Source organism: Carassius gibelio, chromosome B13 (assembly GCF_023724105.1).
Source record: "Carassius gibelio isolate Cgi1373 ecotype wild population from Czech Republic chromosome B13, carGib1.2-hapl.c, whole genome shotgun sequence".
Taxonomy (NCBI): domain Eukaryota; kingdom Metazoa; phylum Chordata; class Actinopteri; order Cypriniformes; family Cyprinidae; genus Carassius; species Carassius gibelio.
Window position 1 is genome coordinate 29,513,324 of NC_068408.1, and position 24,971 is coordinate 29,538,294.

General features: G+C 40.6%; 1 protein-coding gene across 2 annotated transcripts in view; it reads right to left on the bottom strand.

Annotated features, from left to right (window-relative positions):
* mcph1 (microcephalin 1) overlaps window positions 1–24,971 on the bottom strand; it is a 115,236-nt gene that overhangs the window by 10,531 nt on the left and 79,734 nt on the right. For both annotated transcript variants that reach the window (XM_052573275.1, XM_052573276.1), the window contains exon 14: window positions 24,378–24,615. In XM_052573275.1, the coding sequence (XP_052429235.1) occupies window positions 24,378–24,615 (238 nt within the window). The remainder of the gene's footprint in view (window positions 1–24,377; window positions 24,616–24,971) is intronic.

Consider the following 24,971-nt stretch of genomic DNA (forward strand, 5'->3'; position numbering starts at 1 on the left):
CTTCTCATGCAGAAAGCGTGTGAGCTCGTTATCTGCTCACACTCTCTTGGGTATGGGCACTGACGCGGAGGTTGTCTGTGACTTCAGCAGGTATGCCTGTTACTTTCACGGCTGTATTTTACAGATTTCAGCTGCTCCTAACTGTCGAACGGTACCGGTCTCAGCTGTTCTTTTTGATGTTGCTCCGCAACCTGATGCTTGAGGGGGCAGCTGCGCTGGATGACAGGGGACACTCTAAAACGCTTACAGTGAAAAACGCTTAACATGGCTTAATGTACTAAGACAGAAATATTAACAGACCAAACTCACTAAATAAAATATACTATCTATAGAAAATCAGATGAGCCCTTAATATAAATTCAACTTGTTTAATAACACGTTAAGCCTTTTCCTCCCATAGAAAACCATTATAAGAAAACACTTAATGTGGCTTAATGTACTAACACAATCATTAAAAAAATCTAAATCACTAAACATTATACTAATTTAAGTATACTATGTACAAAAATAAATAAATAAAAAAACAGATGAGCCCTGAATATGAATGCAAGTCGTTTAATAAGACGTTAAGCCTTATGATGGATTTCTATGGGAGGAAAAGGCTTTACCTGTTATTAAACGCGTTGAATTCATATTCAGGGATCATCTAATTTTTCTAGATAGTATACTTTATTAATATGATGTTTAGTGAGTTTGGTCTGTTAATATCACTGTATGAGTACATTAAACCACGTTAAGCGTCTCACATTAAGCGTTTAATGTCCCGATGACCTCAAATTAGAAGTATTGCCGCGTCACAGGAACCTTTTTGCCGCAAATTTTGCATATCGTCTCATCTAACTTTGCCGGCTTGCCCTTTTCATTGGGTTGAAAGCCGAAATGTTCCCAAACTGGTGACATGACATTAGGTTTCGCGACGAGATCGAGCACCTCGCATCATTTCAGGCGGCCTATTCAAAACAAACGAAGTACCATAAAGCTACAACGGCAGTAGTATATACCATGCACTTTGTGTCAAGATGATTTACGACTTTGACTTTTTGACAGGTTGAACTTCCAGTGACCTTATGATGGATGGGTTGAACTTACCGAATGAGTTCATGGGGTTAACCTATTGACCCCTTCCCATGACCCCATCGATCATGCGGTTTTGACAGAAGCTTTTGCCCTATTGACCTAGTTAGTCCTAAATCATAGTTTTGACGGGTAGTTTTGTGCTATATGAAGAGAACAGATGTTTTTGCCGGTTGTCTTTGTCCCAGTTAAATGGTTTGTGTATGGTTATGTGTCACAGGCCTGCGCCCCCTCCCATTACATTCCTGAGCAGTATATAAATGGGGTCGGTTATTTCATATATGTGACATTCAGTTATTTCACATTTATATATAAAACATTTTATAATTTATATAATCTAAAACAATTAAAGGTTGAACAAACATTTTAGTTATTTCACATTCATATGTAAAACATCCTATCCTTTATATAATTTATATAACAGTCCCTCCAGAAAAACGCGATTATGCGATCGCCTGATTTAATGCATAATCAGCCAAAAGCTGCATATTTATGCGGGGGTCGCATTTTTTCAAATACGCCACACTTTCGCCACATAAATTGCAGATTTCAGGAAGCAAAATATGCGGGGATAGCATGATTTCATAATCCCTGTATTTTCATTGCAAAAAAGTCACATATATCTTAGCAGAAAGTTGAAAAATGTTGCGTTTACTTCACCCAAGTAAATCGCCATTATTTCCCAATGGGAACCTTATGAAGTGACGTAATTACGCCACGTGAACATCATCTTTTTGTTAACAGTTGTTAACAAAAAATAAATAAAATGAATATGTAATATTCACAGATGAAAGTTTGGTACTTATGAAGTTATGTGCATTTTTTAGAACTAATTCAAGCAGGATAAATGTCAAGCCTGAGCCTGTGCTTATATTGTCTCTAAGCTACATGGTATTAAACCATATTTAAGATTTGATACATTTAAAAGGTGTGCAGTATTATTTATATTATATGAATTATGTGCTATTTTTCTAAATAAATTGTAGTTTACTTTGCATTAGAGCATTAAAATTGGTAGCCTATTTTAGGGTGGTAGGCTACATGGATAAATATGCAATGTCAATATTTTCATATATTATGCCTATATTTTAATTATATTTTAAACTTCCTTTAATAAAACAACATGCATTTTTGTTATTTGTTACATGTCCTTTATTTTGACAGATAACTTCTAGGGAAAAAAGACATTTGTCTGTAAACTGATTAAGAAATTGTTGCATGTTTAAACGTGAAGCACTGTATAATTTTGTTCACAATATTTATGCCTAATTAGCCTAAAACAAGATAAATTAAACCTGCACGATTTAGCTAAATCTTTCAAACTCTAAAGAATGGAAGGATTAATAAACCGTCCTCATGATTAAACTCAATTATAATCATTATAATCAACCAAATGCACACGATGTAAAAAAAAAAATTACTTTATTAACTGACAACTTAAGTGATTTTCAAAACAAGTTTTAATATAGTTATAAATTTATAACTGAGACAAGATTAAAAAACTGTAATGTTATTACCTTAATGCTGGAAAGACCTTTATTTTATTTTATTATTATTATTATTATTTGTTTATACTAGCCCATCATGCATCTAACCATCCACTTGGTGTTAAGAGCTGTTCAGATTAAACTGGCAGCTCCGCTTGAGTCAGTGTCATGGACGGAGGACAGAGCAAGTGGAAATATATTTTTGTAGTCTATATTTCCATCTCGTTATACCGCCGGTTTAGTTTTTTCTTTTTTCTTATATAACTTATTTGTTAATAGAGCAGTCACTGGGGTTGTCATCCGTGCCCCACTGCACTAAAAGTGTGTCTAAACTTGATATCACACTACAGTGTCAAATTATATGAACCCAGTGTCAGAACATTTCGTCATAAACAGAACGAGCATCAGTTCGCTGCACTAGGTATTTCAGTATGTTTGAAATGTTATGTTCATAATGTAGCCTATAAAAACAAATAATAAAATAAAATAACACAAGAGTTTCAAAGTGGCTTAGGCTATTATGTGTAAACTTTTTTCCCTATCACATGCCAAATTAATAACATTGTAAGCATTAAATCTTTAAATGCTGCTTTCTGCTGTGAAAATTTTGTTTGTGAGGAAAATAACAGTACAATTTTGTCAGTTATTTTATCTAAACAGATCTATGAATTTCTACAAGATTTCAAAATCAAATAGCCTACTGATAATGTAGTAGCACTGTAAGATTACATTTGTTTGAATGCATTATTGCTAAAGCGATTGCGTGTGAATGTGCTTTATCTGTTTAAATCATGCTTTAACCGGAGAATAATCAGAAAAAGAAACAGACAAACTCCTTAGCCTTTAACATCCCACTTGACTCTTGCAGTCATTATAACCTGATCAAGCCATAGCTTAATATGTTTAACATGAATTCTTGCTGAATGAAAATCGCGATGCTCAGACTCTTAATAATCAATCAATCAAGTGTTTGTGCAACAATTATTAATGCACATTAATGACAGGGCGCATTAATATTCAACATTAAACAATCTGTGAATGTTGAATTTCTCTCTTCGGAGAGAGCCAGCACTGTGAATTTCATCTTGCAGCCAACAAGAAAACATTTGTTTATTAATAATTACAATGTCTCATTTTTCACAATTATTAGGCTACTTCTGCATGTGCTTTGTGGCAAACTTAATGCATGTGCTTGAGCTTGGAATATATTAAGACTTGATTATGTAAATTTAATATAAACTTCTTATTAGTTGAATATGACAAATGAACGACTAGAACTAGAAAAATCTTACGTGGGGGCAGACTATTTTTTTAGTCTATAACCAAAACAACAGTCCTATATAAACCAGTTCAGCAAGTGAAAGCCTCATAAGACACAATCCATATGAAAGAGCAAGAGATTCATACCTTTATCTCGACCCCAACAAGTCATACATAACTACCCCCAAAAACCTAACCCCCTCCAGCTGAACAGAATTCGGTCTGTGTTTTGGCTCTGAGGAATGGTGTTGTTAATGGGCTGAAACATGCCTGCACTCAGCAGCACTACTCTTTGTATTCATTATTTTCTCGCAGCCCATATTATTTTCACAAGACCATAATGATAATAACAAATTATCAATTAATAATCAGTCATTGTTATTTGTGATCGTGGATGTTTGCGGAAGGTTTTAAGACCAAGCGGAATCCTCTGTTCCCACCTCACAGTGAGCGGGACTCCGCTCACTGACGCAGCTTCACTGTTAGCAGTTTGACTTTACTAAATCAGATTGAGGCGAATACAACTTATTGATCATGAGACCAACATTTAGCAAGGCAGGAAAACATTCATTCTAACGGAAGGAAGACGTATTTCATTGAGCTAATGCTGTTAAATAGAGAGAGAGAGAGAGTGTCACGGTTTATGAATTCACTTTCTCTCTCTCGTCTAGTGTGCTGTTGTGTGTGTGTGTGTCTGTGGGCGTGGTCACTGACCAGCGGTGATCAGCGGCGCCAGCTGGATTCAATTGTTTGTTCCCTTTATAAGTTCAGTAACCTGTTTTTCATGTTGTCAGATCGTTGTACTTCCCGGTGTATTCCTGTACCTGTTCCCGTGTCTGTCTAGTCGGTTGGATTCCCCCTGTTGTCGTCGTTCTTCCCTGGATCACCACTCAGCACTAGATCACTGAGCATCGTCACGAGGATTACTACACTGACCGGGAATCATTCGAGGGATCGTCACTGGATTGAGCACCACCACCAGTTGTCCATCGAAGTCCCTGCGTCACTGTTCCACCCTGCCTTGTGTCCGCCCGCCTGTGCTTCTGTGTTACTTCGTCATTTCTGATCTTTGTGCCGAGTAATAAACAGCGTTTTGCATTTACATCCTGTTTCTGTCTTACGTAACAGAACGATCTGACCATTATGGATGTAGCAGGTGCTACAACGTGGGACGAGTTTGCGGCTCGAAGCATCGCTAGAATGGACACCCAAGAGGAGAACATCTCTCTCACAGGACGGGCGGTCCAAGCGCTTGTGGCGCAGGTGTCCGAGCTCACCCAACAGATACAACAGCTAAGAGTTTCCACTGCGCCACCCACACCGCCAGCTCCGCCCTCTCTACCAGAGCTGCCGACACCAGAAGGATATGCAGGTGAACCAGAGTTTTGCAGAGGTTTCTTGACCCGATGTTCTATGCACTTTACATTACATATGCCTCAGACGTTCGATCAGGAACGATCCAAAGTGGCGTTTGTGCTGACGCTGTTATCCGGCAAGTGGAGAATCAAGACCCATGCTGCGCCTCGTTCCAGGCACTCTCCGAGGAGATGAGGAGGGTTTTCGATCGGGCGGTGGCGGGTAGGGAGGCGACCAGACTACTCGCCAATCTCCGCCAAGGTCACGGTTCGGTGTCGGAATATTCGATCCAGTTCCGCACCCTGGCTGCAGAGTGCCGATGGAACGAGGAGGCGCAGTGGGACAGATTCCTGCATGGGTTGGCTGACCGTGTCCAGAGGGAGATTTATATGCTGGACCTTCCCACCAGTCTCAATGGACTGATCGAGTTAGCACTTCGAGTGGATGCTTGGCTGAGCAGAATGGGTCGTTTCCAACAAGACCATCCGTTTCACGGCACGGAGACCAGACGCTCTGAGAACCTGGATATGGTCAGTCCCCTTTATGACCCTGAGCCCATGCAGGTGGGTAGAGCTTGGCTTTCCCGGGAGGAGAGAGAATGGCGGAGGTCCCAAGGACTGTGCCTATACTGCGGGAGGGTGGACCACTTCATCCACTCGTGCCCGTTAAAAGATCAAGCCCGGTAGTAACTATAAGGCTACTATCGGGTGGGATCTTCCCCGAGAAGACCTCATCCTCACCATCATCATCTACTCTCCTTCCGGTAAGACTAAGGTAGGCAACCAACACACACGACACCCAGGCCTTACTGGATTCAGGGGCAGACGGTAATTTTATGGATTTAGAACTGGCTCATCGTCTTCACATTCCTACCACCCCCCTCACGTACAAGATTTCTGTCAATGCTCTTAATGGACAACAGCTTCCCAGCCACTGAACCCATCACTCTCATCACGTCTGGCAACCACACCGAGACTATAACATTCCTCCTCATGAACTCACCTCTGGCACCCATCGTACTTGGTCATCCTTGGTTCACACAGCATAATCCTAGAGTCGATTGGGGGCACGATTCTGTATCCATGTGGAGTAATACGTGTCAAGAGTCATATCTAGTGTCTGCATGTTCGTCTGTACCTGTGTCTGTTTTTCAGGAAGAGGCAGTGAATTTATCTAACGTGCCCGAAGAGTACCAGGACCTGAGAGAAGTGTTCAGTAAGTCTCGTTCTGCTTCTCTTCCTCCACATCGTCCCTATGACTGTGCCATAAACTTAGTACCAGGTGAGTCTCCGCCTAAGGGCAAGTTATATTCACTTTCTGTTCCAGAGAGGGAGGCTATGGAGAAATATATTTCTGATTCTCTAGCATCCAAATTCATTAGACCTTCCTCATCTCCAGTGGGGGTGGGTTTCTTTTTTGTGGGGAAGAAGGATGGGTCTCTGCGACCGTGGCTTGATTACTGAGGGTTGAACAACATCACGGTAAAGAATACTTATCCTTTGCCGTTGATGTCTTCAGCTTTCGAACGATTACAGGGAGCATCCATCTTCACAAAATTGGATTTACGTAACGCTTATCATTTGGTTCACATAAGGAAGGGGGATGAATGGAAGACCGCATTTAATACCCCCAGGGGGCAATTTGAATACTTGGTTATGCCCTTCAGGCTATCCAACTCGCCCGCGGTCTTCCAATCACTTGTCAATGACGTGCTGAGAGATATGGTTGATCAATTCATATATGTTTACCTGGATGGCATATTGATCTTTTCCTCTTCTTTTCAGGAAGACGTTCATCAATTCAGACGAGTGCTTCAGAGGTTGCTAGAAAATGGGCTTTTTGTCAAGGCGGAGACATGCGTTTTTCATGCACAGTCCGTTCCCTTTCTAGAGTACATCGTCTCGTCTGAGGGAATGCGTATGGATCCTGACAAGGTTAAGGCTGTGATAGATTGGCCAAGTCCAGATTCCCGTAAGGCCCTACAGAGGTTTCTGGGATTTGCCAATTTTTATCGACGATTTATTCGAAACTTGAGCCAACTAGTCGCGCCTCTGACTGCCTTGACCTCCCCCAGAAAGATGTTCAGGTGGTCTGATAAAGAGGAAGCTGTATTTGCCAAACTTAAGAGCCGCTTCGTTTCGGCTCCCATCCTCGTTGCCCCTGATCCATCACGTCATTTCGTGGTGGAGGTCGACGCGTCAGAGGTGGGGGTAGGAGCAGTTCTTTCCCAACGTTCTGCCACAGACGACAAGATTCACCCTTGCGCGTTTTTGTGTCATCGTTTATCACCTGCCGAACATAATTATGACATTAGTAAGAGAGAGTTGTTGGCAGTCAAGTTAGCACTGGAGGAATGGCGTTACTGGTTAGAAGGGTCAGGGGTACCTTTTATCATTTGGACCGATCACAAGAATCTAGAATATATTAGAACCGCTACAAGACTCAACTCTGGGCAGGCTCGGTGGGCACTTTTTTTCGGACGTTTTGACTTTTCTCTTTCGTACCGCCCAGGTTCCAAAAACATCAAAGTATCGGTCTGATGTCATTCAGTGGGGTCATTGCTCCAGTATAGCGTGTCATCCAGGAGTAAATCGCACCAGTTTTTTGGTGAAGCAACAATTCTGGTGGCCTTTAATGGCTCGCAACATCCGCAGTTTTGTTTTGGCTTGTTCAGTTTGTGCCACTGCTAAGACTTCCAACTGACCCCAGATGGGTTACTCCAACCGCTGTCAGTCTCTTCGAGACCCTGGTCCCACATTGCGCTAGATTTTATTACCGCCCTCCCAGGGCAAGACTGTCGTTTTGACTGTTGTGGACCGGTTCTCGAAGGCGGCTCATTTTATCCCCTTGCCCAAATTACCTTCAGCCAAGGAAACAGCGGTTGCTGTCACAGATCACGTCTTTCGTTTACATGGCTTCCCGATGGACGTGGTTTCCGACAGGGGTCCCCAATTTGTGTCCAAATTTTGGCAAGAATTTTGTAGATTGGGGGCGACTGTCAGTATTTCTTCGGGGTTTCATCCCCAAAGCAATGGTCAAACTGAGAGGGCCAACCAAGATCTGGTGAGAGCATTGCGATGTTGGAGCCAACAACTTACTATGGTGGAGTACGCCCACAATTCATTACCAGTGTCATCCACGGGCCTTACTCCGTTTGAATGTAGTTTAGGTTACCAGCCACCAGTTTCTGCTAGTACGGAGTCCGAAGTCGCGGTCCCCTCTGCTCACGCCTTCTTCCAGAGGTGTCACCACACTTGCACTAGAGCCCGTGAGACTCTTCTCCAAGTGGGGGCGCGCACCAAGGCCAAGGCCAATCGCCACCGGTCAAAGCCTCCCGTATGTGTCGTTGGTCAAAAAGTGTGGCTTTCTACCAAGAACATTCCTCTCCGCTCCATGTCTAATAAACTTGCTCCCAAATTCATCGGCCCGTTTCCTGTCACCAAGATCATTAGTCCGGTGGCAGTCGGACTCAAACTTCCTCCTACGTACAGGAGAATCCATCCCGCCTTCCATGTATCTAAGATCAAACCCGTGTTTTGGGCACCCATTAATCCGCCAGTCCCGGCCCATCCGCGTCTCGTACATGGGGAACCAACTTATTCGTTTAACCGTATTCTGGACTCGAGAAGGTGGGGACGTGGATTTCAGTACCTGGTGGACTGGGAGGGTTACGGTCCGCAGGAGAGAAGTTGGGTTCCTGCTAGAGACATTCTGGAGCACTCTCTTATCGATGATTACAATCGTCAGGTAAGTCCGTCAGGGAACGCCAGGAGGGGAGGGGGTACTGTCTCGGTTCATGAATTCACTTTCTCTCTCTCGTCTAGTGTGCTGTTGTGTGTGTCTGTGGGCGTGGTCACTGATCAGCGGTGATCAGCAGCGCCAGCTGGATTCAATTGTTTGTTCCCTTTATAAGTTCAGTAACCTGTGTTTCATGTTGTCAGATCGTTGTACTTCCCGGTGTGTTCCTGTACCTGTTCCCGTGTCTGTCTAGTCGGTTGGATTCCCCCTGTTGTCGTCGTTCTTCCCTGGATCACTACTCAGCACTGGATCAATGAGCACCATCACGAGGATTACTACACTGACCGGGAATCATTCGAGGGATCGTCACTGGATGGAGCACCACCACCAGTTGTCCATCGAAGTCCCTGCGTCACTGTTCCACCCTGCCTTGTGTCCGCCCGCCTGTGCTTCTGTGTTACTTCGTCATTTCTAATCTTTGTGCTGAATTAATAAACAACGTTTTGCATTTACGTCCTGTTTCTGTCTTATGTAACAGAGAGAGAGAGAGAGAGAGAGAAACTAGTCTAGGGCTATTCTTAAACTTGGAGCTCATTATATTGAAGTACAAATCGAAACACCAGAAACGTTATGCATTTTATGAATAATGAAATGTTATGAAAAGTATGCATTTTATTTATTCACATGCTGTATGGTTGAGATTTTATTTTAGTTCATAACTAAGTTTCATTGTTTAAAAAAAATGCATTATTGGCTAACGTTTCATAAACCTTCAGTTGTTATGCTCTAAAATCCAATGCCATTTGTCATTTCACAGTATTTTCACCACCTAAATCACTAACCTTTAAAGTAACAATTCTATAATGGTCAAAATGTTAATGGTCTAAATGTTAATATCTTTTATGCACAATATATTACTCAGAACAGTACTAAATAAAATATAACAGATTATATATGCATTTAGTATGATCTCTCTTATTTTTTTGAAAATTACTCATATTTTCACAGATTCTGCAAGGGGTGCCCAAACTTTCGAGCCCCATTGTGTGTTTATATATATATATATATATATATATATATATATATATATATATATATATTAGTGCTGTCAATCGATTAAAAAAAATTAACTAATTAATCGCACAATTTTTTTAAATTAATCGCGATTAATCGCGATTAATCGCAAATAAAAGACTGAAACTTTTTGGATATGTAAATGTAAAATGTAAATAATTAATGTAAACTCAAGACAAAGAAACTATTTAAATTCAAAATATGATTGTTTATTGGAATTTTTGTTTAATTTGTAACACAGATTTTCTCATGTAAACAACATACCTGCAATAAACCATCAATATCCTCCAAATTAACTGTTGGCTTGAAAGCCATATTTATTACAGAAATAAAAACACAGGCATGTAAGTAGCATTTGAATTTCAAAACAATCAATGCCAATAAAAAACTAAAATGATTTCCATGTTGAATTCTAAGTGGACTGCAAAAAAATTCCAAAGTATAGTCATTGCCAGTGCTTTAAGTGGGCCGGTATGCACTGGTACTCAGTACCGCCACTTCCAAATATAGCTCTTGAGCGTACCGCCACCTCTCCGTGCGCCCAGAACGTGCTTGTAGCGTACCGGTACGCTCATTTGGACATCTGTTTTAATAGAGGTTTTAATCTTTTTGCCGATTTTCAGAGCGCCCTTCACAATGCAAGCTTCCTAATTCATCCCACCCAGAGCAGAAACTACATTACCCATTCACCCTTAAGTTATACAAGTGAATAGCGCATGTGTCGCTTTTCCCACTGTTAAGTGTCAACAACTCAACGTGGCCGGAGAAGGTGTGTGAAACTCGTTGTGAGTTATACTAAAGCAAAATCTTGAGTATTTATTGTCTGATAAACATTAAAAACTGTCTGCGGAGGTTGAGTCGTCCTGCAGCCCCCGCTGGCTGCTCATTGGCTGCAGCATCTTTTTTCTAAGTTCTAAAAAAATACCGTAGACGGCAAGGCACAAATTTAGATATTCATTTATCTAATTAATCTATAGCCTATGCACAAAGACAATATGATCTTTTTGTCCCCTTTTTGTTTTAAAGCTTGATGAAGAGAGAGAGCGCAAGTTGCTGCAGCTGAGGAGGACAGTGATGCACGCGTACAGGAGTGATTGACAGTTCGCGGCACTGTGTACAAAAAATACTCCGCTACACAATTATTTCTTTATTTTCGTTTAAGTTTATTAACGTTAGCGTTACAGAAAGGTCTGATTTACGCACTGTTACAGTCATTGTTTTTGTTTTTTTTAAACAATGACATTTGAGTTCATGATTTTAATTTTGCTGTTTCTTGTGGCAGACTAAATGAAGAGTAATGTTTCTTGTGGCAGACTGAAGAGTAATCCGGCAGAGTTTTATACTGAAACTTTCCGTCTAAAAGTCCTTCCTTGGTCTTATCCATATTTCTTTGCACGTTGAACACACATAGGCCACAACTGGAAATAAAAAAAACTGCAACCGCGTTAATTGCGTTATTTTTTTTTAACGCGTTAAATATTTCAAATTAATCGAATGCGTTAACGCGCTAATTTTGACAGCACTAATATATATATATATATATATATATATATATATATACACACACATATATATACATACACACACAGACACATAAATTTCCTTTTGCGCCACCCGGCAGTAGTTTCCCGAATCATTTTAACACCAACGACTGAATTACAGTTACCGCCGCGCGTGCCCATTTAGGCTGTCCACCTACTGTAGGCTAACTGTATATAATAATTACTATAATAATTATATTATATTAATTAGGGCCATATTTTTATATTTATTTTTATGCTTATTTCCCCTTTCATTAAGTGTACTGCTTACCTAATTAACATTCTGTGTAATGCTTGTATATACTACCATATATTTTGCTAATTCTGTAAACTCCTGACAATTAAGTTGTGTATATCAGGCTGGTGCCTTTCAAATGCAGTTAAAGTTAAGGTGATGAGTAGACTCAGTTGGGCTCAGGTGGTTGTCATGTGGGACAGGGCTCCAAACTGTGACTAAAACGGCCGCATTTGCGACCATAAATATTAAAATGCTAGTTAAGTTTTTGCTGAGGTCGGCACTGGCGACTAGGCCTATGTACCTATTTACATGTTATCTCTTAAAAAAATGCATGTAATGCCTTTTTTCCTGAGTTTTGCATTCACATCTTTTGTTATGTTCGCGCATTAAGAGAATGCACATTGAAGTTTTAGTGGGAAAAATAGTTTTAAACAGTCCTCATCTGTTTTCTGAATTTTTTCCAAAAGCCTTCGGGCTTCAAAAGGTCTTCATGTACTACTGGTCCTATCACTGAATTCATTAGTGCTGTGCATTTCGTTCGATGTAAACTAATGCCTTTTTTCGAAATTTCTTCCACAACACTTCCTAAGTGGTCAACAGTTGAAGTGCTTAAATGACAAGCAACATGGGCAGCCAGCTTCAACTCTGCCTCTTTCACAGGTGCATTATTTCTTAGAAAGGAACTGCCTGTGTCAAATAATGTTCTGGCATTTGAGAAAGGAGCCGCATTTTTCTTATGTTTTTCAGTCGCAGCATAAGCTACCAGATCACCTTGGTGAGCTCTTCACATTTGCAATATTTGCAGAACGCTTTTTTATCATCATTTGGAACACTTCGTATCCACTCCCGGGGATCAACACCCACTAATAAAAGGTTCACTTTTATCTTTGTCCACAATTGTTTTTTAATTTTTATTTTTTGCGGCCGCGGTATATTATAAATGTAGCCCAAAAAACCGCAACCCGCAACTCCGTATTTTTTCCCGCAACTCCTTTTCTCGTCTGCCGTTGCTAAGCAACCATGAGCTGCTCTCTCCATGAAGACACGTACATTTCAGCAAAGGATAAATGGATTTGCAGCACTAAAAATCGCTTGCAGTAGCTCTGTTACTAAATTTATTTAAAAATGGCTATCCATATACAGCTATGATCAGCTGTTCCTTCATCTTGGCTGAGCTTTCAGTTGTTACTGGAAAGGATGAAGCTGATTGGTTGGTTTTTGTCACATGACCTGCTGTGCGCTTGTGGGATTGTGAAAAGTTGAGATGTTTTTAACTCGATGTGGTGCGGGTGCGCCTGGAAAAAAACGAGCTTCCATTATGAGCACGCACGCATACAGCGCGCCTACATTAGAAATAACGAACTTGAGCGCGCAAGAGACGCGACATGTGAACAGCCCCTAATGCGGCAGGTGCGATCGCGAGTAGTGCCTCAGGTCAAGCAGCACGTGAACCTATCATACCTTGCTCGTTACTAGAGTACATAATGAACATGAATTAACATCAAAAGATAGGCTATTTTATAAGAGATTCTACAGTACAACACTTTCAAACTGCAGAAAACGTGTAAAGCTTGTAAACATTGCAACGTAATATTAACCTCAGTAACCTTTCGGTGTCCATAAGCTCATCAGTCAGCTAAAAAATTTACCATTTATATTTATGAGCTATTGAATTTAATATTTTTACTTAACCTGTTGTCTACATGATTCAACAAGAAAAACAGACTGAAAGTGTGAAAGACATGCACTCTTAAAAATAAAGGAGCTTAAAAGGTTCTTCACAGAACAATTTTGGTTCCACAAAGAACCATTCAGTCATAGGCTCTTTGAAGAACAATCTCTTTCTGACCTTTTCATAATCTGTTTTTGTCTTCAAATGTTAAAGGTTCTTTATGAAACAATTTAGACAGGAAAAAAAGGTTCTTCTATGGTATCATGAAGCACCTTTATTTTTAAGAGAGTATGACAACATTTACAGGATGCATTGAGGAGGACCCCAAACTATACTCAGGGGCCAAGTGATGCTTATGGTCCATGATATTTGGACAGATTTTGTGTAATAAACAATGTATGACTGTATATTTCAAGTTGGAAAAGACATTTAGCTCCCACTTTTAGTGAACCTTCATTCCCAGGTCATCTACAAGATGGATTAAAATGCTGATAAAGTCAAGAAAAGATGAGACATAAACACGTCAGTATGATTAAAAAGTTAAAATGTAAAATAAAAAATGTAAATAAAACACATAAAACATGTTTATTCTGTGGCACCTAAAAAAAACATTTGGCACCTAAGTTTTTTTATTATAGGAGCCAATGGCTCCTTACTCGATTTTTTAGTTTGGAGCCCTGTGGGATATTTTCCATATATTTATTTATTTATTTGTGGAGACTCGCCATGATTTTAAAACTGATCGATTTTCCAAAAAGCTTTGTTGAATAAACATGAGCACGTACTACACATTTAATAATAATTCCTTACATTTATGTTTAAATATCAAAACGAGGCACAGGTGTTTTTATATTGCTGTATTTCTGAAGGAAGACTTGCATGTTATATGCCTAATAAAGCAGCATGTGAGCGTACCAGCTCTGCTTTGTTTACAGCTGTTACACAAAAACTTTTATTTCTTTACTGTCATACATTAAATCAGAGTAAACTTTTTCTGTTTTAGATCAATAAATATTAACATATTTTTTGCATTTATTAAATGTCAGAATTGAGCGAGGGAGTACTTTTATATATATTTTTTTTATCACTTTCATCAAAGTCAGAAGTATACATACACTAAGTTTAATGTGTCTTTAAACAAAAAGAAAACTCCAGATGATACCATTCTGAGCTTAAGAACCTTCTGATAGGTTTATTGATTCCGTTTGAGTTAATTGGTGGCACACCTGTGGATGTATATAAAGGCACACCTTAAACACAGAGCCTCTTTCTTTGACATCATGGGAAAATCAAGAGAAATCAACCAAGACATCGGGAAAATAATTGTGGACCTCCACAAGTGTGGCTCATCCTTAGGTGCAATTTCCAGATGCCTGAAGGTCCCACGTTCATTTGTTCAGATAATAATACGCAAGTATAAAAAACATGGGAATGTACAACCATCAGGAAGGAGACGGATTCTGAGTCCCAGAGAGGAACGTTTTTTGGTGCGAACTGTGCGAATCAACCCCAGGACAACAGCAAAAGACCTTGTAAAGATGATAGCTGAAACTGGTAAGACCGTTTCATTATCCACAGTAAAACGAGTCCTGTACCACCATGAGCTAAAAGGTTACTCTGGGAGGAGAAAACCATTACTTCAAAACAACCATAAAAAAGACAGACTACAGTTTGCAACTGCACATGGGGACAAAATTCTTAATTTCTGGAGAAATGTCCTGTGGTCTGACAAAACAAAAATTGAACTGTTCGGCCATAATGATAAATGTTATATTTGGAGGAAAAAGGGTGAAGCTTTGAAGTCTCAGAACACCATCCCAACCGTTAAGCATGGTGGTGGTAGTATAATGTTGTGGGGATGCTTTGCTGCAGAAGGGACTGGTGCACTTCACAAAATAGATGGCATCATGAGAAAAGAAAATTTTGTGGATATATTAAAGCAACATCTGAAGACATCAGCCAGGAATTTAAAGCTTGGGTGCAAATGGGTCTTCCAAAAGGACAATGACCCCAAGCATACCTCCAAATATGTTTCAAAGTGGCTTAAGGACAACAAAGTGAAGGTATTGTAATGGCCATCACAAAGCCCTGATCTCAATCCCATAGAAAATTTGTGGGCGGCACTGAAAGGCAAGTGCGAGCAAGAAGGCCTACCAACCTGACCCAGTTGCACCAGTTCTGTCAAGAGGAGTGGGCCAAAATTCCAGCAAACTATTGTACAAAGCTTTTGGAAGGATACCCAAAACGTTTGACCCAAGTGAAACAGTTTCGGGGCAATTCTACCAAATACTAAGGAAGTGTATGTATACTTCTGACTTTGATTAAAATGATTAAAAAATACATACAAATTATCCCTTGCTCGATTCTGACATTTAACAAATGCAAAAAAAATACGTTAATATTTATTGATCAAAAACAGAATAAGTTTACTCTGATTTAATGTAGGACAGTAAAGAAATAAAAGTTTTTGTGTTTTTTTCTGAAGTGAATGTAAATATCTGGTTTCAACTGTATATGCTTTAAAGCATCTCCTACTGGCAAAACATGAATTTGCATTTACAGTAAGTCCACCTGATCCTTTCCCAAAAGCATCATGAGCCAGATGATGACAATAGTTCTCAATTTAGGCGTAAGATGCTTTTGGGTAACGCAACCCTGAACGTTAAGTAAAGAGAATGAAGGGAAAGTTAATTAAATACACAACGAATTTAAAAACATTACCAACATTAACAAGATTAGTGGGACAAATAATTATTTTTTTTCTTGTAGGCTTATTTTATTTGATTAACTTTGTTACATTTATTCATAATAAACTTCATTCGAATCCTGTCTACATCGCATGCAGTACATTCCAATAGCCTGGAACTATGGGTTCACACAAACCAACAGAGGTCACTGTATACCTGAAAGCATCAGCTAAAATTGCTCCGTGACGGATTTAGTGTATAAATATTTGTTAATGTAATAATTATGTAAAGTTTCCTAAGTTTAAAATAAAATATTAATAAATACTGATAGTCCCAGGTTGATATGGCCACACAGGTTTGTTTACGCATAAAATTTACAAAAAATGTAAAAAAAATCAGTAATAAATAAAGGAGCTTAAAAGGTTCTTCACAGAACAATTTTGGTTCCACAAAGAACCATTCAGTCATAGGCTCTTTGAAGAACAATCTCTTTCTGACCTTTTCATAATCTGTTTTTGTCTTCAAATGTTAAAGGTTCTTTATGAAACAATTTAGACAGGAAAAAAAGGTTCTTCTATGGTATCATGAAGCACCTTTATTTTTAAGAGAGTATGACAACATTTACAGGATGCATTGAGGAGGACCCCAAACTATACTCAGGGGCCAAGTGATGCTTATGGTCCATGATATTTGGACAGATTTTGTGTAATAAACAATGTATGACTGTATATTTCAAGTTGGAAAAGACATTTAGCTCCCACTTTTAGTGAACCTTCATTCCCAGGTCATCTACAAGATGGATTAAAATGCTGATAAAGTCAAGAAAAGATGAGACATAAACACGTCAGTATGATTAAAAAGTTAAAATGTAAAATAAAAAATGTAAATAAAACACATAAAACATGTTTATTCTGTGGCACCTAAAAAAAACATTTGGCACCTAAGTTTTTTTATTATAGGAGCCAATGGCTCCTTACTCGATTTTTTAGTTTGGAGCCCTGTGGGATATTTTCCATATATTTATTTATTTATTTGTGGAGACTCGCCATGATTTTAAAACTGATCGATTTTCCAAAAAGCTTTGTTGAATAAACATGAGCACGTACTACACATTTAATAATAATTCCTTACATTTATGTTTAAATATCAAAACGAGGCACAGGTGTTTTTATATTGCTGTATTTCTGAAGGAAGACTTGCATGTTATATGCCTAATAAAGCAGCATGTGAGCGTACCAGCTCTGCTTTGTTTACAGCTGTTACACAAAAACTTTTATTTCTTTACTGTCATACATTAAATCAGAGTAAACTTTTTCTGTTTTAGATCAATAAATATTAACATATTTTTTGCATTTATTAAATGTCAGAATTGAGCGAGGGAGTACTTTTATATATATTTTTTTTATCACTTTCATCAAAGTCAGAAGTATACATACACTAAGTTTAATGTGTCTTTAAACAAAAAGAAAACTCCAGATGATACCATTCTGAGCTTAAGAACCTTCTGATAGGTTTATTGATTCCGTTTGAGTTAATTGGTGGCACACCTGTGGATGTATATAAAGGCACACCTTAAACACAGAGCCTCTTTCTTTGACATCATGGGAAAATCAAGAGAAATCAACCAAGACATCGGGAAAATAATTGTGGACCTCCACAAGTGTGGCTCATCCTTAGGTGCAATTTCCAGATGCCTGAAGGTCCCACGTTCATTTGTTCAGATAATAATACGCAAGTATAAAAAACATGGGAATGTACAACCATCAGGAAGGAGACGGATTCTGAGTCCCAGAGAGGAACGTTTTTTGGTGCGAACTGTGCGAATCAACCCCAGGACAACAGCAAAAGACCTTGTAAAGATGATAGCTGAAACTGGTAAGACCGTTTCATTATCCACAGTAAAACGAGTCCTGTACCACCATGAGCTAAAAGGTTACTCTGGGAGGAGAAAACCATTACTTCAAAACAACCATAAAAAAGACAGACTACAGTTTGCAACTGCACATGGGGACAAAATTCTTAATTTCTGGAGAAATGTCCTGTGGTCTGACAAAACAAAAATTGAACTGTTCGGCCATAATGATAAATGTTATATTTGGAGGAAAAAGGGTGAAGCTTTGAAGTCTCAGAACACCATCCCAACCGTTAAGCATGGTGGTGGTAGTATAATGTTGTGGGGATGCTTTGCTGCAGAAGGGACTGGTGCACTTCACAAAATAGATGGCATCATGAGAAAAGAAAATTTTGTGGATATATTAAAGCAACATCTGAAGACATCAGCCAGGAATTTAAAGCTTGGGTGCAAATGGGTCTTCCAAAAGGACAATGACCCCAAGCATACCTCCAAATATGTTTCAAAGTGGCTTAAGGACAACAAAGTGAAGGTATTGTAATGGCCATCACAAAGCCCTGATCTCAATCCCATAGAAAATTTGTGGGCGGCACTGAAAGGCAAGTGCGAGCAAGAAGGCCTACCAACCTGACCCAGTTGCACCAGTTCTGTCAAGAGGAGTGGGCCAAAATTCCAGCAAACTATTGTACAAAGCTTTTGGAAGGATACCCAAAACGTTTGGCCCAAGTGAAACAGTTTCGGGGCAATTCTACCAAATACTAAGGAAGTGTATGTATACTTCTGACTTTGATTAAAATGATTAAAAAATACATACAAATTATCCCTTGCTCGATTCTGACATTTAACAAATGCAAAAAAAATACGTTAATATTTATTGATCAAAAACAGAATAAGTTTACTCTGATTTAATGTAGGACAGTAAAGAAATAAAAGTTTTTGTGTTTTTTTCTGAAGTGAATGTAAATATCTGGTTTCAACTGTATATGCTTTAAAGCATCTCCTACTGGCAAAACATGAATTTGCATTTACAGTAAGTCCACCTGATCCTTTCCCAAAAGCATCATGAGCCAGATGATGACAATAGTTCTCAATTTAGGCGTAAGATGCTTTTGGGTAACGCAACCCTGAACGTTAAGTAAAGAGAATGAAGGGAAAGTTAATTAAATACACAAAGAATTTAAAAACATTACCAACATTAACAAGATTAGTGGGACAAATAATTATTTTTTTCTTGTAGGCTTATTTTATTTGATTAACTTTGTTACATTTATTCATAATAAACTTCATTCGAATCCTGTCTACATCGCATGCAGTACATTCCAATAGCCTGGAACTATGGGTTCACACAAACCAACAGAGGTCACTGTATACCTAAAAGCATCAGCTAAAATTGCTCCGTGACGGATTTAGTGTATAAATATTTGTTAATGTAATAATTATGTAAAGTTTCCTAAGTTTAAAATAAAATATTAATAAATACTGATAGTCCCAGGTTGATATGGCCACACAGGTTTGTTTACGCATAAAATTTACAAAAAATGTAAAAAAAAATTAAACCAAAAAGACTAGAGCTTCATTTTTTTTATCTTTCAGTGACAGTCATTTCTTAATTTATGCCAGGAGTTGGAAATGAAAAACAAAGTTGAGATCGATATGAAACTTGAGTCGTAGACCTTTTTAACGATGATGATATTTTATGAAGTTTTGAATCCTTTTACATTAAAACTAGCAGTAACTCCGAACTAATGTAAGCAAAGAATGTTTCTGTGAGCTGGCATCCTCCGATAAGTTAAGAGATTTTAAACAAACACTTTATACACATTGTGACGAGCGTCCCGATTCCACATTAGCGTCCGCCAACTCGGCATCCGCTCGACGCATTGCACTGCCCGATCCGTGAGCGAAAGTGTCCCAGCTACTGCCCAAGATGACCGCTGATGATGATTATAGAGGCCTTTCTCCAGATGTTCGAAAACACAGCTGCCCAGGAGGGCTGGGAGAACGATGCCTGGGTGCGGTTGGTCGCCTCTCATCACCGGCAAAGCTTTCTTCACCCTGCCGACGGAAGTGTCAAACGATTACGGCAAACTGAAAAAGGAAATCCTGTCCTGGCTGGGGATTTCCTCGGTCTGCGCTGCCCAGCACTTCCACGAATGGGATCATTAACTCCACCTCTCAGCCCGAGCCCAGACGGCTGAACGGTCCTGCCTTGCGCGGCATTGGTTTCTCACCAGAGAGCCCACGGCTACCCAAGTTGTAGAGCGCATCGTCATGGACCGGACAGCAGTCGAGGCCGTTTCCCTGGAGGGTGGTCCAGGAGTGGTGCATGCCGGAGGGCACCTTGCGACCAGTAGCTAGGCCGGCAGCTCTCTCCCTGAAGGATGAGCCGATGCCCACAGCGGACCTTGCATCTCCAGCGCGGACATGGCTGGCAGGCTGTATTGTACACCACGACCTGCCCCAGGGGGCGCCGGAGGCAGAGGTGAAAATTTACGGCTGTCCAGTCCAAGTCCTCCTTGACTCTGGCAGTACGTCAGCTTGGTGCATCTTGGTGATTTTGGACTATGCCACCCGGTACCCCGAAGCAGCGCCCCTCAAGGCTACTGCCAAGACCATGCTCTTCAGCCGGGTGGGCATCCCTGCAGAAATACTGACCGACCGGGGACCCCCTTCATGTCCCGCCTAACGGCTGACCTGTGCAAACTCCTCCAGGTAAAGCAGTTAAAAACCTCTGTTTACCACCCCCAGACTAACGGTATCATAGAACGATTCAACCAAACCCTCATCATCGGGTCGTGGCCAAAGACAGGCGCGACTGGGACCTCATGCTCCCCTACGTGTTGTTCGGCATTCGGGAGGCCCCTCAGGCATCATCGGGCTTCACCCCCTTTGAGTTACTGTTCGGGTGCCAACCTCGGGGGTTGTTGGATATCGCGAGGGAAGCGTGGGAACAACAGCCGGCACCCTACCATATGTCATTGAACACTTGAAGGCGATGAGGGAAAGATCGGTCATGCCATTAGTCTGGGAACACCTCGCCAGGGCACAGCAACGGCACTACGACTGGGCCCCCAGCCCCGCAAATTCCAGGATGGGTACCGGGTAATGTTCCATATCCCCAACTCCGCCTGCAAGTTCCTGGCCAGCTGGCAGGGCCAGTACACCGTCGCTGAAAGAATCAGGCCCGACACATACTGAGTCTGCCAGCTGGGGCGACGGAAACCAGACCAACTCTACAACATCAACCTGCTCAATAAGTGGATCAGGACAAGAGACCAGCTAGCGGCTCTCGCCACCAGAGACCCAGTCATAGTAGAAATCAACCCGGAGCTGTCGGCGACCCAAAAGACAGAGCTGCAGCACCTGGTCGGTCAGTTCCCAAATGTGTTTTCGTCAGCCCCCGGGCGGACCCACGTGACCCAACATGAAATCCACACACCAGCCGGAGTCGTCGTTTGGCAACGGCCCTGCCGAGTTCCAGAGGCTCGTCAGCAGGCTATTGAAGAGGAAATTCAACAAATGCTGGAGTTAGGGGTAATTGAGCCATTGAACAGCCCTTGGTTCAGCCACGTTCCAGCGCATGATGGACATCTTGCTGAGGGCTCACCAGGCCTACGCCGCGGCATACCTGGATGACGTGGTCATCCACTCCGAGCGCTGGCAAGACCACCTGGACCATCTGCGGAGGGTGCTGATGGAGCTATGTAGGGCTGGGCTCACTGCCAACCCCCGGAAGTGTCGCTTGGGCTTGCCAGAGGCGAGGTAATTGGGCTTCCAAGTTGGATGGGGACTCATCTGACCACAGGAGAAGCAGCTCGAAAGTGATATGGTCTGCACCGAAGCCCAGCACAAAGATCCAGGTACGAGCGTTTTTGGGGTTGGCAGGTTACTACCGCCGTTTCATCCCTAACTTCTTCTCCTTAGCCGCCCCCCTGACAGACCTGACCAGGAAGGGGTAGCCGGAAAAAGTGTGCTGGACACCTGTAGCGGAGGAGGCATTAAAAAAAACGTGAAGATGGCCCTCACCTCGGAGCCAGTCCCGTGTGGCCCGGACTTCAGCTGCCCCTTCCTGCTACAGACGGATGCCTCCAACACAGGACTGGGGGCTGTCCTGTCTCAGGTTCAAGAAGGTGAGGAGCATCTAACTGCATATCTAACTGCGAAATATAAAATATCTAACTGTGATTTTTTTGACAGATATTGCGATTGTGATTTGATTTGCGATTTTAAATTTGCAAAGTCAAGCTTCAGCTCAATATTGTCAGTAATGGGCAGCACAGTATCATTACCCTGCTAAAAAAACCCCCGGAAATTCTTAGTTTCCATTAAACCATTACAAAATTCCTTTTTGTTTTTAGCATGATTCCAATAGGAATTACTGTTGTTTTATTGATAGCCATCTGCCAGATTATATCCCACCAATAGAATCCATAAAATAGACACCATTATAGTTTAAAAAAAAATAAAATACAATTCCCATTATAACTCTGAAATCCATTTAATTTTCAATTTTTTGTGGTTTGGGAGGGGTTCTATATATTTTTATAATTTTTTTCTTTTTTCAGCAGACAACATTATAATGCTATAACTACTTTTACAGAATTAATTTAATTACTGAATCACTGGACATATTTGTTTATTTTATTTTTATAAATAAAGAACTGGATTTCTTTAGTCAATTATTAAAGTATTACATATGTTACACTGTATTTGCGATTTTAAGAACAAGTGGAAAATGTGCTGAATGTTTAATTTCATTCAAGTGAGATTAGCAAGCAGTTAGACTGAATTTACATTTGTTTTAAACTAGAAGCCAGAAGTGAGTTGACAAAGATTTCCTCGATGAGCGTGCTTTGAGCCTCATCCATACTATACTGCCAGATGTGCTCGTGGAGATTTGCGTTGCAGGGCTGTGCGAATATAACAGGCAGACACACTCTTGCAGTTTAAATCTATATTAAAGACCCATTTCTTTAACCTGGCTTACACAACACACTAAAATGCTTCTAATTTTCAAATCCTTTAAATGATTTTTAGGCTGCATTAATAAGGTAAACCGGAACCAGGAACACTTCCCATAACACCTGATGTACTTGCTACATCATTAGAAGACTGGCATCTACGCTAATATTAGTCTGTTTCTCTCTTATTCCGGGGTTGCCGTAGCCACCAGATCCAGTCTGTATCCAAGTCAGAGGGTCACTGCAGTCCCCCATCAGTACACATCCAGACCAGATGGTGGATCAGCACTAGAAAGGACCTCTACACCCCTGAAAGACAGCGGAGACCAGGACAACTAGAGCCCCAGATACAGATCCCCTGTTAACACCTGGTCTCAGACGACAACCGGAACAAGACCGCAGGAAACAGATGGTTCTTCTGCACAATCTGACTTTGCTACACCTTGGAATTAAACTCCTGGTTTCGTGTGGTTAGAGGAGAACTGGCCCCCTGACTGAGCCTGGTTTCTCCCAAGGTTTTTCTCCATTCTGTCACCGATGGAGTTTGGTTCCTTGGCGCTGTTGCCTCTGGGTTGCTTGGTTGGGGTCAATTCATTTACAGCAATATCGTTGACATGATTGACTATTTAAACTAAACTGAGATGATGACATCACAATTCAATGATAAACTCATTTATGCATTATTGAAACACTGTTTTACAAATTAATGTTGTTCTGTTGCTTTGACAATCTTTTTTGTGTAAAGCGCTATATAAATAAAGGTGACTTGACTTAAACTGAACTGAATGATGACATCACCGAATTCAATTAACTGCCTTTAACTGTCATTTTGCAATTTTCATAATTAATGTTGTTGTTTAGTTGCTTTGACAATCTGTTTTGTCAGGGAAGTCGTGGCCTAATGGTTAGAGGGTTGGACTTCCAATCGAAGGGTTGTGAGTTCTAGTCTCGGGCCGGACGGAATTGTGTGTGGGGGTAGTGCACGAACAGCTCTCTCTCCACCTTCAATACCATGACTTAGGTGCCCTTGAGCAAGGCATCGAACCCCCAACTGCTCCCCGGGCGCCGCAGCATAAATGGCTGCCCACTGCTCCGGGTGTGTGCTCACAGTGTGTGTGTGTGCTCACTGCTCTGTGTGTGTGCATTTCGGATGGGTTAAATGCAGGGCACAAATTCTGAGTATGGGTCACCATACTTGGCTGAATGTCACTTCACTTTCACTTTCACTTTAAAGCGCTATATAAATAAAGGTGACTTGACTAGACTATACAATCCAGTACGACAGCACAGCATGCTAATAATTCATTCTGAACAAAGCCTATAGTTTTATTATAGCCCTTAACAATGTGCTGTTGCACACACAGATTTTGTTTATCGTATGTTATGAATATACGACATCACTTCTTGCTCATCATCATCATCAATTTGCCATCTTACCTAAAATCCACTGTTCAGAAAGATTGCAGCTCCCCTCTGTTTTTTTGCCATTATACTGTCCAATAAAGATTCCAGCCTGTCGAACACTCCGGCATACAGTTCCTCCACAAAGCTGTATGAGTTCGGTCAGGCTGTTGCAAGGAGGCTGGGAGTTTGGGGACACAAACATGGGCCGCTGATGCTGGAAAAGATCCTGCTGATGTTCCCCAGCAGAGAGATGCTGCTGCAGACGGCATATCTGAAAGAAGAGAGAAAATTTAATAACAACTCTTGTTATTTTACTAAATCAAATCAAAGTCCAATCAAATCTCACTTTCGGACATGTCCAGTAGTCACTCAAAATGAGCCATATACCAGCGTATGTGATCCTATGAAGCCAGTTTTTGCCAACTAATTCACCACTCCAGTTAGTCCAACAGTCCACTAAACTGTTGAAACAGTAAGGAATCTGACTAAAGAACTGATGAGCTTTCAATAGAAGAAGCGTAAACAGATCTCTTTAATGAAAAAAAAAAAAAAAAAAAAACATTTCTATGATTTATGTAAAAAAAAAAAGTGAGTCAAGATTACAATCACTTTATAAGTTTTACACAT